The sequence below is a fragment of the Penaeus japonicus genome, unplaced genomic scaffold (assembly GCF_977035675.1).
Source record: "Penaeus japonicus unplaced genomic scaffold, GWHDUDI00000001_assembly GWHDUDI00000006, whole genome shotgun sequence".
Lineage (NCBI taxonomy): Eukaryota > Metazoa > Arthropoda > Malacostraca > Decapoda > Penaeidae > Penaeus > Penaeus japonicus.
In genome coordinates, this window is record NW_028234408.1 from 48,714,113 (window position 1) to 48,731,084 (window position 16,972).

Sequence of the window (16,972 nt, forward strand, 5' to 3'; positions counted from 1 at the left end):
TTATCTAACCTAAACAAATAGTCCCTACACCTTCCGCCCCTTCACAACACACTCCAGTCTCCACGCTCCTTCTCTCTCCCCCTTTGAGAATTCTGCATGGAGTTCCGACCGACATCACTTTCTCCCCTCCACCCGCTCACTCCTTTCCTTTGTTCAAGTCTCAAAAGTTATATATTTTCTGGTGCGCCCGTAGAACACGTTTGACAGAAATAGGTCAGCGCGGAAAAGTGCAACCCCGTGAGCGATCTTCCACCAATCAGCATCTTGTTTTTCAATATTGCAGGAACCTTGTTGATGGTGCCTCAACACGCGTGCTTTTTTTTTTTGTTTTTGCTTGTTTTTTTGTGATCTCAGTATGCAAGAATCTTTCAAGACGATCGGGAGGTCGTGTGGACGCTGAGACGATTATGGGTATAATTATTTTCCGCCAAGAGAGTGCTCATGTAATATTATGTAATGTAATATTATACTATAATATTACATTATACAATTTTTTAAAAATATATTTTGTTGTATTCATAATACGCAGGATATATATGTATATGTCCGTGTTTATTGTTAACTGTATTTTTTTCACTCTGTTAGATCTTTCATTTCCGCTGGCATTGTAGGAGCTCAAGATTTTCAACTGGAGAATATCGGCGTAGCTTTGGATTTTACGAGTTTTCGAATGTATTTGTTGATTTTACTGTCGCTGCCAAACACTGCTGCTTTCATTCTAACATACAGTTCTACCAGTTCCTGTTGGAAGTACCTCACGCTTTTATATCGCTCGGATTTCCTTTTTATCTCGGGGCATTCTAAAAGAAATCATCACGGTCAGATTCCTGGCTTAATTTGCAGCCTTCCTTGGGGCAAACTCGCAGAACAAACGTTCCCTCGAAAAGCCGTTAGTTCCCATAGTTCGATCACGTCTCGGGACGGCCTACTCGCGGCGGATGTGATCCAGCGGGGGAGAGTAAGCAAGCCCAGAAACTGCGGCCATATTACAATTACGATTTGGTGTAATAACCGAAAATTACGGATAATGGCCGCCTGAGAGTGGAGGAGAACCTGAGCTTCCTAAACTGTGGGGATAATCGTTGTGGAGACCTGTAGAAAGCCTTGGATGTGGAATAGGCAGTGAGCGTGTAATTCCGATGGCTTTCGGTAGATGGAATCATTTCCTCGATTGACAATCAATTTTCCTATGTTGTATTTTCGTTATTTCGTAACGTAAGCGATTATGGAGAGATTCCTAGTTTATACGAAAGAGAAAAAAAAAATGATATGTATGTGTGTGCGCTCGTATCTTCACTTCTTTTTATTTTTCGGACGAAGAAATAAATAAAAGGAGAACACCATATATCGTAAGATATAAGTAGGTGCATGTACGACTGTGTTTCAGTAATTTCTCTTTGATATCCGGCCTCTTTGCAAAGCTTTCCCTTCCCTCCTCGCCGGAGCCCAACTGTAGAACAATAAGAGAAGTAATTTATATCAGTCAGAGCAGAATACGATGATGAAGTGGAACCCGCCATGACACAGCAGCGAGCGGGAAAACCTCCAGAATTGCATTAACGATTCTATTTTGTTTTCTCGATCGCTTCATTCGCAGACTTTTTTATAAACTGGAATGTATTATAAATGCTTTGTTATATGTCTGACATTTCGGGACAACGACACACGAGTTCTCTTTCCGACATTGCGACACTTCATTATCTAAATTATCCTCCTTTTCATGACGAACTTTTGAATATCAAATAGCATTGTCGTATAGTATATGCTGATTACATTAGTGACATTTCTCCACACTATGGTCAGCGGGAAGACCGTTATCTGAGGTTTCAGTTAATGTAAAAGGGTTATGCGACGTAATATTCATGAGTGTCTCCCGTGAACCTAACCTTCGCCGCCATGACAATACGCTACGCTCGGCCAGGATAATTTGAATAAATGTCACAAGCTATTATTTTTACCGTGGAAGGGCCGGCCATTTTAATATTCGCATATTCAGTAAATGTCATGAATGGTTGACTTCGATGTAAGGCTCCCCGAACAAAACCCACCAGGATATGAATCGCAGTATGAAGAATGGACATTAGAATTCTCTGAATGTTTTTTTGTCTGTCTCGTAGCCGGACAATGAAGGGGGGCCTAATTCAACTTGTGAATAAAAATACATAATCATTGTTTGTTTTGTTCAGCATTGTAGGGGAGCTTTTGTCAGTGTTTTAGTAGCATCGGGCTGACTCTGCAGAAATCCACCACCATCACGTAAATATTTCTCGAAACCAAAATAACAGAAGTGCGATAGAACGATAGATAGATCGCGCTACCGACCGCTCGTTCGGGTCAGAACGTTCATCAAGCATTCCCCCGATTCCCTGAGACACTAAAGCTTATCCTTTCTACCAAACGATGCTACCAAAAAGAAATACACGACTGCATGTAAATCTTTGTTTGTATTATGCCAAAAGATAATGAAGGGTTAACATTTGGGCAAGTGACGGCTCGCTGTCAGCAGCCAGACCTCGCCATGATGGAGCGGCCGCCGCCATCGCCCGCCACCTCGCCCTCGCTGGTCTCGCTCTATCTCTTCTCTCTGGACGCTTCCAGTTTCGTCTTCGCTGGATCCTTTTTCTGTACGATGTTAGGTGTTTATTTACTTGTTGTATTTAAATTGTATCGGTTGATGAAGTAGGTTTGCTAGGGTTGCGTTCGACTCTCGCGGCCTAATGATGATCGTGCGTTGTTTGTTTCCCTCTCTCATTGTCTGGCTATTTTCATATCATTTTTTTTTTTTTTAGGTATTATATCCTTGTTATAACGACGTTGATTGTCTAATGAAGTTATTCATAATATGATATTGTTTAAGAGTGCACTCGCGTGGGAGTAAATATAGGCTGATTATTGAAAATTGTCAAGCATGTTCGATGGATAATTTCCAAAGTTGGATGAGACAAAAAAAATAAAAAATAAAAAAATAAATAAATAGACTGGGAAAATTCCGAAATTATTTCGGTTTCATACAACACACTGGAGACACACACAGTCGTCTTTATTTATTAATTAGCATTGTTATAATAAGTAGCTTAGAGACAAAAGGGTTGCATTTGATATCAAACAAGATGTCTCGACAAAATTATTTTACGAATTTTGGTAACGTATTTCTTGTCTTTGTTCCATTGTAATTGAAAAAGTTTGCTAGAGAATTATGGGAGGACCTCAGCCCATCAGCCGAACAATAGACAGGTAATTTGAGTCAAGTAATTTTACGCAATTTGCCCACAAGTTTGTCCTATCGTTATGTATGCGAAAATAATTCATATTCAATTCAAATCACATCGAGGCGCACCCAAATATAAAGATGGCGTTTCTTTTAGTTTCACTGCAGGTGATTTTGATATGGTTATCGGAGCCTTTCTATTTTGATTTTTTTCTTATTTTCTATTCTCTATTCCGAACTTAGAAATGGTACGAAACTAAAGAAAATCCAAGTACAGGAAAGTCACAAGGGGAGAGAAAGCCAAAGTTAACCAAACACAAATGTTTCATGTCTTGCCGAATGGTTTTGAATGGCAAATCGCCCAAATTGCCAGGTACCTTGCAGCGTTATTATGTCAAACAAATGAAAATATAACTTTGCGACCTCCCAAGTTTTGTTTGTAGTGATTGCACGAAGCAGGAAGGCCAGGACGGACGGAGTCACGTTATTGGACTAACCTTAATATGTTTCGATGTAATTTTTAGTTTATCAATAAAGAAAACTGATTTATATTTCAAGCCTAGAGAAGGTGGTCAGTTTATGTCCTTGATGTGCCTTTTTTTTTCTTTCTTTCTTTCTTTCTATCTTTCTATCTCTTTTTTTGTCAGATGAATGTTCTATTCTCCGATTCCAATGCCTGTGAACATCTGCTCTTTTCTCGTACTGTCCGAGGCGATGCATAATTCAGCGAGGACCAATTCTCACTGAACGATGAAAAAGTATATAATTGCCTTAGTCATTATGCATGTGTTATAATTATGAAAAGTCTGCGGGGATGGCGTTGCCTATCAATCCTGGCGTTTTCGGTGTTATTTTTCCCGCGCGTATTCTGTGTGTGTCTCTTTTTCCAAATCGCTTGAATGTGTTCGAATATTTGGGTTCTTAGAGTTGTGGTGGGATATTATAGTTCTCGGAGTGTGGGGTGATTTGGATCTTATTTTTATCTTTTATTTTATTTATTATTATTTTTTTTTAATGTTTATTTATTGTTTATTATTTTTTTCTGTTGTGCCTCGGAATTATGTATATACATTCTTGACTTGTTATGACTTTGTCTTTGGAGAAATGAAAAAAAAGAAATTATACCTGTTTGTACTCCGGTTTTTCTCGATCCGTATTTTTCCCTATCATTGTCAGTAGTATGTGTACGTTAGGCATTCTTCGAGGGCGGTGTCGAACGCATACTTTCTTAATTGTGTTCAGATTTATCAAATGCTGAAGATTTCCATTACGATTAGTTGTTCTGGTTATCAAGGTGATTGATTACGGAAACGGGCGTAAGATGTGAAACCTGGACTCGGATAACCCATAGCCGTAATAACCTCCAGGTGATTAGAAATTGCATTTATTATTTATCATGAGAGACGACTTCCATGAATCACTGCGGTGGTCAGCTGAGCAGCTGATAGTTTCACACGTAAAATATTAGGTCATATGTCAAGCCTCACAACTGCCACGGTCCAGGCACATTAATTGCCGTCAAATGTCATCATAAAATTGTTATCAGTGCCATCCAATCTCTCCTCACCTTGTTCTTAATCGCTTCCTCAAAAACGCGTCTTCCAATCCTTAAATACCAGACGTATTATAAGAGAAATTCCTTGGACAACGTTTTCCTAAATCATCTTCAAAGTCAAAGAGCAGTCTATTTTCTCAAAATTTATTGTATGTTAATATATAAACTCCGGGAAATTAAGTAACATATTCCAGTTAGTTTTACACTATTCTCTAAGCAATCCAGTGCCAGCGTGTAAATACCACAAACATCGCTCCATCCATTCTTAGCTCTGTAAGTTAACCTCGCCAAGCACGGTCCAGTAGCTAATGACACGACCTTACTTGCAGATTCGTACCAGGCCCAAGTGCAGGCAGCATGGCAGAAGAGCTGGAACCAAACCCAGAGTCTCCTTCAGAATCTGCGGTTCAGAGAGCGCGGTCCTCTCAAGTCTTGGAGACCCGAGACCATGGCTGAAGCTATCCACGCTGTGCTGAAGGAAGGCCTGTCCCTGTCTCAGGTAAGTTGCACTTAGAACCTCACGGTATCATAATAACAAAAAACACTGCAACGTATTTTGTTGTTCTGAAAAAAAAGAAAAAAATAAAATAAAATAAAAACAATAATAATAAAATAAAATGATAATAAAAATATTAATAAAATAATAATAAAAAAATAATAATAAAAATAATAATAAAAAATAATAATAATAATAAAAATAAAACAATAATAATAATAATAATAATAAAAAGTCAAATAATAATAATAATAATAATAATAAAAACAATAATAATAATAATAAAAATAAAAACAATAATAATAATAGTCAAATAATAATAAAAATAATAATAAAAAACAATAATAATAATAAAAAAATAATAAATACAAACCCTATACAACATTTCCCCCACCTTTCTTCCCAGGCTGCCAGGAAGTACGACATCCCGTACCCGACGTTCGTGCTGTACGCCAACCGCGTCCACAACCTGCTGGGGCCGTCGAACGAGCCCGGCGACATGCGTCCCAAGGGCCGCGGACGCCCACAGAGGATACTGCTGGGCTGCTGGCCCGAGGAACAGATCAAGGGCGTGATCCGGGCCGTTGTGTTCAGAGACACCTCAGTGTTCAGGGAAAATGAGCATAAGGTGGGAGGGAAGACTAAGGTATTTAAACTTGATGTTATAATTGTGATTTTTTTTTTTTTCTTTATTATTATTATCACCATTATTTTGTTGACTTCGCATCTTATCGCAAAAGTATTTTAGTTTGTTTTATTTACTTTTCATTTAACTGTCAAAAGATCATCATTATCATCATCACGTCGTCATCATAGCATCATCACGTCGTCATATCAAAATCATCATCATCACGTCGTCATATCATCATCATCATCATCATCATCGTCATCATATCATCATCATCGTCGTCACGTCATCATATCATCATCATCACTACCATCATTATCACTATCACTTATTTGTTATAATGTTATCATGATCATGTCAATATTTTTTATGTTTCATATTTCAACCCTTGTCTTTTAGTTACCATCTACCATTTGCATTATACAGTATAATCCTCATCATTATAGTAGTATTATCATTTTTATCAATTTTATTTGTCATATGTCATATTGATTACTTTTGTTTAATTTTGTTATTGTTGTTTATAAATGTAATTACTATCATCTTTATTTGCACATTTATTTGAATCTCAAAATGCACATCACTGATACTTGATTTGATAATTTGATGTGACTTGTTTGTAGAATTTGAATCTGATATTCACTTGTTATTCTCACTATTATAATGATCTAGTCAGTGTATGTAATATTGAAATGGACTAATCTTTGCATCCAAATATTCAGTGTTATTGGTTATATATCTAAGACACTCTTAAATAGTTATTAATGTTTCACTATGAATGTATCCACACACCCATGCACGGAATCAAGACTTGTATTATCAAGCTAATATTTGAATGTCTTGATGTATTATGATACCTTTTATTCCCCTCCCTCCATACTTCACAATGTTGATGTTCAGATTAAATCCACAAACTTTATTTAGAGGCAATGTTCACCCTGTATTTCTCTTTGCTTTCTGTAGGAAAACAAGCAGCCAGCTACACCCAAGGTGCCACGGGTTAGTATTGTGTATTTATATATATGTTTTACTCTGATTAGTTTGCTGATCATTTGTAAGTCTTCATTTCTTTTAAATCTAATCTATCTTATTTATTCATTGTTAACTTTATTAAGTGTATCAGAATAGTTACATAGAATATTAATGCAGTGAATACGAAAGTTAATACATCATGAAAGCCCAAGAGGATATATCTCAGAATTCTGGAGTTAAATAAATAATTAGATTAACTTTGACCATTGATCAGAATGAGAAACTTTGAAAGGTGGACACTTTGGATAGATCTCAGGTTTTCTGGGTTGATGCAGAATTCATGATGACCTTTCCAGATCAGTCTTGACGAATAATTGGAGGTCAATAATATAGCTATCATATGTACATTTTCTTGAAACTAATTACAGTAGTTTTTCCTTGTAGTGATTTTGGAAAGGTATATTTGTGTTGTTGTTTAAATAACCAGATGTACTAACTTGTTCCTCTCTTTTTGCAGCCGGATGACCCAGCTAATGCGCTGATTAAGCCCAATGGACCAATGGTTCCCAATACTTCAGGCATCCTCCCCAATGTGTCAGGAGCTCTACCCAACACCTCGGGCATCTTACCCAACACCTCGGGCATCTTACCCAACACCTCGGGCGTCTTACCCAACAGCTCTGGCGTCTTACCAAACACCTCGGGCATCTTGCCCAACACCTCGGGCATCTTACCAAACACCTCAGGCATTTTACCCAACCCCACAGGTGTTTTACCCAATGCTGGAGGTCTTCTGCCAAATGCTGCAGGCCTTCTGCCACCATTTATGCTGGATACTCCTGACAATGGCAGCCTTTCCACTGCTCCAAGCACTCCAGCTCCATCTACTCCAGCCCCATCTACACCTGCACCAAATACCCCCATTCCTGCACCTGCCACACCAGCTGCCTCGACACCAGTTTCTGTACCTATGACCACTCCACCTACCCCAGGAAGCCTTATGGCCACATCATCTGACAGCCCAGCTTCAAATGAGTCTCGTGTGGTGAACAGTTCCACAGCAGGCAGTTCTCCTCAGCCAGCAGGAGAAAATGCCACTGGATCTGCTGCTCTCAGTACTCATACACTAACATCATCTGTCTTATCCTCACCTGTATTCAGTCTTAGCAACAGTAACAGCAACACCAGTAATGCCAGTATTATCAATGGAACACCATCAGTTAGTCCAACTATAGGCAGCCAACAGCAACCAAAACCTGTCCATCAGCCACAGCATTCACCGCAGCAGCAGAAACAGCAACAGCAGCAGCAGCAGCAATCTTCATCTCATCAGTCACAGCAGCAGTCACAACAGTCTCCACAGCAGCAGTCACAGCAACAGCCAAAGCAGCAGCCGCAGCCATCTCCGCCTCAGCAGCAACAGTCACAGCCACAAGGCCAAGCACAAACACAGGCGCAACCACAGGCACAAGCACAGGCTCAGGCTCAGGCTCAAGCCCAGGCTCAGGCACAGGCTCAGGCACAGGCACAGGCTCAGGCACAGGCTCAGGCACATGCACAACAGCAGCAGCAGCAGCAGGCTCAGTCACAGCCACAATCTCAGCCACAGCAACCACCACAGCCACAGCCACAGCCCAAACAACAGCTACAATCACACCCTCAGCAGCAGCCACCACAGCATAATCACCAACAGCAGCCACACCATCAGCAGACACAGCAGCAGCATCATCATCATCACCAGCAACATCAACAACAACAGCAATCACATCATCAGCAGCCTCATCATCATCCTCAATCTCAACATACACATCAGCATCACCAGCATCAACACCAGCAGCCACACCACCACCACCATCAGCCGCCATCCCAACATCCACCACATAATACACCTCAACATACACCACATCATCAGACACAACCCTTGCCACTTGGAGGATTATTGCCAGGTGGTCTGCCTTCACCATTAGCAACATCTTTAGCCTCTCCTGCTCACCTTGCTCGTCTGTTTGGAGATAACGCCTCTCACCACCACCTTGCTGGCCACCAGCCACACCCTCAGCACCCGCAGGCTCCAATTAGTCCATTCCATCCCGGCTTTCCCCGACACCCTCACCCCTCTGCTGCCATGCAGGTCCTGAACGCCATGAACAGTTTGAATGCACATGCTTCTCGATTAAATTCTGACGATGCAGAACCCTCACCAGAATCAATCTTGTTTAGCAAAATGACAAGTTCACATGTGAATCCAGCTCATAGCAGTGCCGAGGCAAACGCCCGAGCTGGCCCAGGCCATAGTCAGTTTGACAACCATGGTGGTAACAGTGCTCTTGCAGGTATGGTGGATCGGTCCTCACTCATGTATAGAGATGGCTTGGACACTATCAAGTCTGAACCAGAACCAATCCTTAACTAAGATGTTAACAGATGATCATTAATGGCCCCTACTTGATTTATAAAACAATGGTGTTTGTAAAACAGGCTGAACATTTATAGGAAGTTTCAAAGGTAAAACAAGAAACCCTGTTATTGTGAAAGTTCTAGTTGGGACCATATTCTCTTTTAAGATTTTTTTTTTTTTTTTTTTTTTCTCTCCCTATAAGAGGGCATAGATTGGGTGATTATGTAAATAAACACTACTAATATGTAGCTTTGCAAGTGCATTTGCCCCAGAATGATTGGGCATTACCTCATAGTGAAACTCATTCATACACATTGTCACTGTACAAACTGAACATGCCAATATTCTGCTTCTGTATATAGTAAAGGTGACTCGTGTATGTACCTCAGTGTGCCGCCTTGCACCCTTCACTGTGAGTATGAAAAATAGTTTTTTGTACCTTTGTAAAAGGTATTGTTGCTTTATCTGTTAGGATAGAAGCTAATGTAGGCTAGAACCTAGGAGGTCTTGGTTACAATAGCATATTTAATTTATTTGCTAATCCAAGAAAACACCTGCTTTTACAAAAATCCAACAATAAGGCGTGAATTTATATAAAGAGCCAACTGGGAAGAAGGTTATTTAACCCATTTGGCAAGCGGCAGGGCTTTCACGCCTGTCCACTAAGTAGTGTTTATCCCAAGTATGTGATAATAAAGCAAATGATGATAATGATTGTGAATAAAAAGCACTGAAGATCCTTTCAGAATTAAATACACGATGATAGGAATTTTACAGTATATTTGTAATTAATGTGTATCAAAGCAAAGTAGTTTGTTTGCACTGATATGGCAAATAAAAATGTGGAATTCTATTGTATAATGAGACATTTGTGTGTTTTAGAATATCAAATGGTAAATATGAAATTTATATGATTCATTGTTATAGCATTTGTTAAGTATGTAGTTCAGTTTTGGATCAAGATATCCAAGATACGTTGTTCTTAATTTCCAATTGATTTAGAGACCTATACAATTATATAACCAAAGTATACATGATAGGTTAAGGTTATTTTAATACTTGTAGTTTGTAAGATGTGACCATAGTTTTAAGAAGTGAAGTGTTGCACGCTCAGTATTCCCTGCTTCTCCATACAATATTTGTATTTCACTAAATATTTGTTTCTGGTCGTATTAGGATCACAGGACTCATTTTAGGGAATGGGGAAGCAGAGATAAATACTGAATGATTGATCCTTAGAATAGATGTTACCAGTATAATATGAAAAGTAAAGCAGCAGAGAGTCTGGCTAGGAAACACTTGTTTAGTGGTTTTCCTCTATTCAGGATATTTTTTCTCTTTCTTTTTTATTCATTCTTTCTAAGGTTTCATATCAGATTCTAGGATTATTTCTAAACTCCTAGCTATTGTAACATTCCCATTCAGATTGTCTGCTGCATGTTCACCTTTACCTTAATTATAGTTTTATGTTCTTTATTATATAGCACTTAATATGCATTTCTGTAAGTATAATACCTTTATGCTGTTATTTATGTTAGTGATATCTAATAACCCTCCCAACACCCCTCAGGCTGCTATTGGGGATTTCCTAGTTTGTCTAATCAAGTGTATGTACATTTATTCCAGTAAAGATGTTAAATTAAATCCAGGTGAATAAAAATGGGCCAGTAGTGTGCTCAGTTTTTCCCAGTTTGGCATTTCCAAGTGCCAATGAAACACTAATTTCTGAGATCCCTGGAAAACGGTGTCTGATCAGCCCAATAGCTGGCCATTTGTACATATTGTGACATAGAACACAACTCTGGCCATGTGGTAGGGTGGTGTATTCCTCCTGCCTCTTGTGTGTGTGTATGTAGTAGCTTTGTTGTGGTGCCCCAAGTGTCGTCGTTATCGTCATTTCGGCATCGGAATCTGTCATCCAGCTCCCTGTACTACTGCTGTATGCATGTTTGTTGGTAACTGTATTGTGGTTGGTAATATAGATCACTAATCAGCGTATGAAAATGTACTATTGGGTACTAGAACCTTAAAAATAAAAAAATAAAAAATAAAAATAAAAAAAAGCATCCCCATATGATATCAGTCTTAAAAAATAAAATAAAAAATAAATAAAAAAGAGTGAATTGTTCTTCGGTGTATTGCCAAGTCCATATAGACAAGGATAGATGAACTGGTAGATGTTTGGCCTGGTGCCATAGGGAGGGATGTGCCTGTAGATGCTCTAAATAAACGCTATCTTAAAATGTATTTTATTTTATTTTCCTCAAGACATTTTATTTGGTGAAGTATTCCTGACAATACCATATCAATTTGGAAATCCAAAAGAAAAAAGGACAGAGAAAAAAAATTGTACACCATTTCTCTTTTATTTTGCCATGTGGCTTCATGATGGTGAAACTTGCCTATACACACACAATGTACAGGGAACGAACCAATGCAAACCAATGAAGCTGCAGAAACCAATGATAATACAGACTATACGGCATGACGAAAGCCCCACCTGAACGAACAGCACCTTGGAGGGAAGTGGCCGTTCTTCAAGAGTGGGATTCCATAACTGTTACATAATAATTACTGTCTTATACACTACAAATATATACAAAAATCTTACTCCACCAAATGAAACATACAACTGAATGCTGATACTCTACAAAATACGACCAATCTTGGAGTGCCAGCGTTGGAGGGAAAACAAGATTGGACATGGGCACCATAGTACCCGAGGCTCCTTGTCCGCAGAGGAACTATACAGTTTGGGATTTATAAAATAATCAATATACTTTCAACAATTTTTTTCTGCATGTGAGGCCTTACGCATCAATTACTGAATGAAACAGTAACTAGGTCACTTCTGGGGTAACTACAGATGGTCAGGAGGGGATCGAACTGGAACTGTCAATTCCTTACTGTACCACATAACCAATAAGTAGCCTTATCACATCCTGGGGCCAGCACTCATCTCTCTCTCTCTCGTAACAAACTCCAATTTTCACAGGGAGTCTGGAAATCACATCCTTGCACTTAAATTACACATAATCACTTTGGTTGTACTGTCTTTTGTCACTTTTAACAGTTCCTATTTTAAGAGCACTTTCCATTTCTGCCTGAAAAATATTTGTAGTATAGATTTTTCAGGCTTAACTGAAGTCTTTCAATTTTCTTCTGCATGAAAAAGTAAAAAGTTTTTCTGCTGCTAACAAAGGCTAATAATTGTTGTAAAATCCGTCAGTTGTCCAATATTATTAGCCCCCATAAATGTAAAATTTCTAAAAAGAAATGCAGTCCTATTTTGTGGTCCAGGATAAGAGGAGTTCTTTTCAAAGTTAACAGGACTGATCTGCCAAGTAACACAAGCAGAACATTGTTTTAGCAAACAAGGCATCTAGGTTGCCCTCCTCTCATCCATTACAGGTCCTAGGATGACACCAACTGACACTTTGTTTAACTCTTTCATGGTCACTCCCACAGGGCCACACTATCTCAAGCCAGTCCACAAGTAGCCTTTAGTGAATGATGAGCAAGTTGTTCCCAGCCGCGTTTGCACCACAAGTGGCGGACATATAGATTTTTTTGGCGCTGTCTTCCATCTCCTGGCCCCAGTCACTTCTGTGTTCCAACAATTATTCAATCATTCTTTGCCCAACATTAATTTTCTTTGTAGAATAACAACAGGTCAATAAACTTTCTCATAGAAAAATAATAAACCATTATAACATATCTTTTAATCTCTAATCTTGATAACATCTCCTGCTACCTAACATTCAACTTGGTGATGTGCAAAGAAAATACAGGGGTTAGGGAAGTTTCCTCAAGTACACTGTGTATCTACATTAATGCCTTTGGTATAGAAGAGTTGAGTATGTAAGGCTCTGTATATAAGTGAACTATATTAATGGTACTTACATTCATAACAATAGTATACAACAGTCTGACAACAGCAACTGTTACCCTCCTCATAGAATAATAATCTCTCTGTACACTAGACATGTAAGTCACAACCCAATGGTAAGAATTGCACATAAGGCTGAACCAAACCACAGCTAACGTACCACTAGCAGCTTCACTGAACCTACCCTGGCTGGCTGCCATACTCCCTGCCTAACAAAGATGGTCAAATGCCATCAAAGACATTCTCATTTCTGTGGCCAACATGTGTGCAGCAAGTCTCTCTATCTCATGCTTGATACAAGTTTATGCTGGGGCAATAAAGAGATAATGAAGTTGAAGGCAAAGTAGAGAGAGAGAGATAAAAAAAAAAGAAAATTAGACAAGAAATGAGATAAATCCTGACCATGTGCAGGTATTCTCATTATGAGGTAAATCATGAGTCTCATATACCTAGAAGAGAAATCATTTCCTTAATGTAATCAATGGTAAAAGCAAGGTAGGGAGTGTGTACACATTACTTGTGGGCAAATGGGAAAGAAAGATGCACGTACTCCCAACACCCATTTAATTTTCTAGCATTCCCCCCTTTTGTACTGGTAAAAGTTTAAATCACAGGACTGCTCTGGCATTAAAACATCACATTGGCTTCCCTCAACCATTACAATGGAGCATGCCAACCCCTACTGCCCTCTTTCTTATGTATATTTACAATATCATTTAAATATAAACAAAAATAATCATGAACATAATTTTTGGACATTCAAGCCAATAAACCTTTAATTTTCTTAACACATACTGACATATTATTAAAGACCTGAGGATATAGTCATCAGTCATCATAATTCCAAATTTTTCAACAAGTGCTTAATACAAGTCATATTTCTGTATGACTTTTAATTTCTTCTTATTGTTATTATTCATTTATCTATCACCAAACCTAATATGGTTTCAAAGACACATACACCAATATATATATATATATATTTCTTCTTTTTTTTTGGATTTTCTGGTTTTCTTTATTTTTGTTTTTCCAATAAATTTATTTGGCAGTGAGGTGCAAGTGCTCCAAAATATGTCCATGGTAATACCATGACACATCCTGCAACTTGCAATGACTGATAGCAGGCTGGTCTGTAGGGACTGATTAACCATATGAGTGACATTGTGGATGACATAGCATGATTGGCAGGAAGCATGTTACTTGGACAGTAGATGCTTCAACATACTTTCTTTGTCATTCCCACTATTACCACGACTATCGTCCATCTGTAACAGAAGATGAAGTGTCAGTTTGTATTTATAAGCTATAACTTTATATCACTTATATAACATTATAGAGATAACCTGTATTAATAGCATGACTGATTGAATTAATGTAAGAAAGAAAAGAAAAATCAAAAATTAGCTAACCAACTGTTTACTGATCATATCCTCTAAGTACTGTGATAACACTATTTTGCTAGAATATAGTCATCACAAAGAAAAAATTTACAACATAGAAATCGATGAAATGCATGTTATAAAAGTATTACAGTAAACATATGACCCAACTCTCTCATTTCCCCACCTACCCGTATTTCCAACTTTACCGCTTCACTACCGTTTGCAAATATTCTTTACAAACCATCAAGTACTTTTTAAATTTCTTAGTCAAGCTCACAAACTATTCAGTTGCAAAATAGAGGGGAGTTGTGTACACTTTAATTGCTACTCAAGATGGTTTAAAAATGAAAATAAAAATATAATAAATAGGAACTATGGAACTTTGACTTTCAAGTCTACAAAATTAGCTGAAAAGTTAATTATATAGAATTTCAGTTACAAAAATAAAATATAACAATTATGATTGTTAAAGAGAGGTGAATACTAATAAAAAAATATTAATAGTAATGCAATAAAGCATTTCATCATATGGAAGTGCTGACCTCTTGCATGACATATGTCAGATTTGAAAAACACTTACTCTAGGCGAAGCGCTCAACCCTCCAGCCTGGCTTGTATTGACACTATCTCCAACCCACTTATTGTTTTCTGGAAGAGGTTACAATATGAATTAGGATTCAAAATTAACACTTAAAATTAATACAGATTGATACTTTGATCTAGTTCTAGCAAATGTCAAGGGTTTGATATTATGATAAAGTAAGAATTTATCTCATTTATTAAGTCAACACTAAAGATGTTTTAGAAAAAAAAAATATATTAATGATATTATGTTTTACTTGAATATTGTATCAAAAGCTATGTAATTATATTGACTCTATACTACACTATCTAGAAAATGAGCTACACACCATGCAATGTGATCATGCACTTAGTAAAAGCCTGTAGCATGCAGTAATGTTTTTGGTCAAGGCATGCAAACTGGAGATATAATAAAAAAAAAAAAAAAAGAATGATAAAATGACTAAACTACAGAACAAAAATCATATGAATGTGCAGAGTAACTGTTAAAATAGTTTTGGTGGTGATGAAGGCTGCTATGAATATATCTATGATATAAAAAAATAACATAATCATTTAGAAAGTACAGTGAGTGGTTTCTGAAAGTGGTTGTGCATTTAAAGTTCCTAATGGTACTATAAAATACATATACAAATACAAATATTTTTATACACCAAAAATTAACATTGGGAAAAGTGACACAAAAAAGGAATTCATTTGAAAACATAATGTCTTCTATATTACATGTGAAACAAACTGAAACTGGTACCACAAATAATTCTAAAATATAAATAAATAAACAAATGAATAAAAACACATTAAATACTTGTCATTCTCCTCATACAAAAATGAAAGAATCACATTAAATGGTTAACACCAATATAACTTTTCAGAAAGCATCTACATTCTGAGTGGATACTGATTTTCCTTTTTGTAACACATTAACATGGTTATCTCAACAAAACACTGAAATTAGCAGACTACAAAAATTCCTTACAGTCATATGATAATCAAAATGACTTGTATGTGACAGTTTACTTTTGTTTACAAATATATGAAGAGATGAACACAAGACCACAACTGAGAATTTTATGTGTGAGCAATGATGCCATCTACCACACAAAATGTTCACAATACTCAGTGCATTAAGCTTACTCTGTGAATTACTATAATTATCAGAAAAATACTAAAAGGCTACAGTCATGCACAAGTAGCCAAGATAAATCCACAAAAGTTTATACAATATAAACATGTACATTTGCACTACGATTTTTAAATTGCCTAGATGCATTTTTTTTTTTAAAGAGAGGTGAACAAAAATGCAGTTGTCTCTAAAGTATATGTATCATTTAAACAACCAACCTGTTTAATCATATGGAAAAAATATTCATACGTGAATTTTAATTTACTGTAGCATGCATGATATCTACTGTATCTAATAAAAGCATGAACTTCCATCTGTACTGTAAACATTCCTTGAATACTATTAAAATCTGTTGCTACTGTGTCAAAATAACAAATCAACTCAAAAGTGTTCAGTTGCACAGGAATTGCCTATAATGGCTAACAGTATGAACTTCACAGAAAATAAAGGCTCAGAAAAGTTCATGCCTCCTCAGTTATTTTGAATACACATACTTTACATTCTATGCACAGAATACCAAAATGGCATAGTCAACATATGACTTGAGAAGTTCCAAAAGAAGACAACATTTATGTTTATAAGAAGAAAACGACAAGGAAGCAAGTCCTTCAGATAGTGTATAAGGTCAGTGAGCCATCTGATATATCAAAAATGGACTTCACTACAATTTCACTACAATTTCATCAATTGTCTAGTGTATGAAGGAGAGAAACAAGAGCAGAGAGAGAGAGAGAGAGAG

General features: G+C 37.3%; 2 protein-coding genes across 44 annotated transcripts in view; one reads left to right on the top strand and one right to left on the bottom strand.

The window, feature by feature from the left end:
- Window positions 1-11,500, top strand: part of LOC122264174 (uncharacterized) — a 373,495-nt gene extending 361,995 nt beyond the window's left edge. For 4 of the 5 annotated variants that reach the window (XM_043032934.2, XM_043032954.2, XM_043032963.2 and 1 more), the window contains 4 exons: window positions 5,093-5,262; window positions 5,666-5,905; window positions 6,851-6,886; window positions 7,377-11,500. In XM_043032934.2, the coding sequence (XP_042888868.2) occupies window positions 5,093-5,262; window positions 5,666-5,905; window positions 6,851-6,886; window positions 7,377-9,272 (2,342 nt within the window). In that variant the 3' untranslated portion in view covers window positions 9,273-11,500. The remainder of the gene's footprint in view (window positions 1-5,092; window positions 5,263-5,665; window positions 5,906-6,850; window positions 6,887-7,376) is intronic. The other variant, XM_043032943.2, reaches the window with a different exon arrangement.
- A 104-nt stretch (window positions 11,501-11,604) lies between these two features.
- The window catches only part of LOC122264083 (uncharacterized), a 235,876-nt gene continuing 230,508 nt past the window's right edge, over window positions 11,605-16,972 (bottom strand). For all 39 annotated transcript variants that reach the window (XM_043032792.2, XM_086538109.1, XM_086538123.1 and 36 more), the window contains 2 exons: window positions 15,109-15,176; window positions 11,605-14,411 (listed from right to left, as the gene is read on the bottom strand). In XM_043032792.2, the coding sequence (XP_042888726.2) occupies window positions 14,343-14,411; window positions 15,109-15,176 (137 nt within the window). In that variant the 3' untranslated portion in view covers window positions 11,605-14,342. The remainder of the gene's footprint in view (window positions 14,412-15,108; window positions 15,177-16,972) is intronic.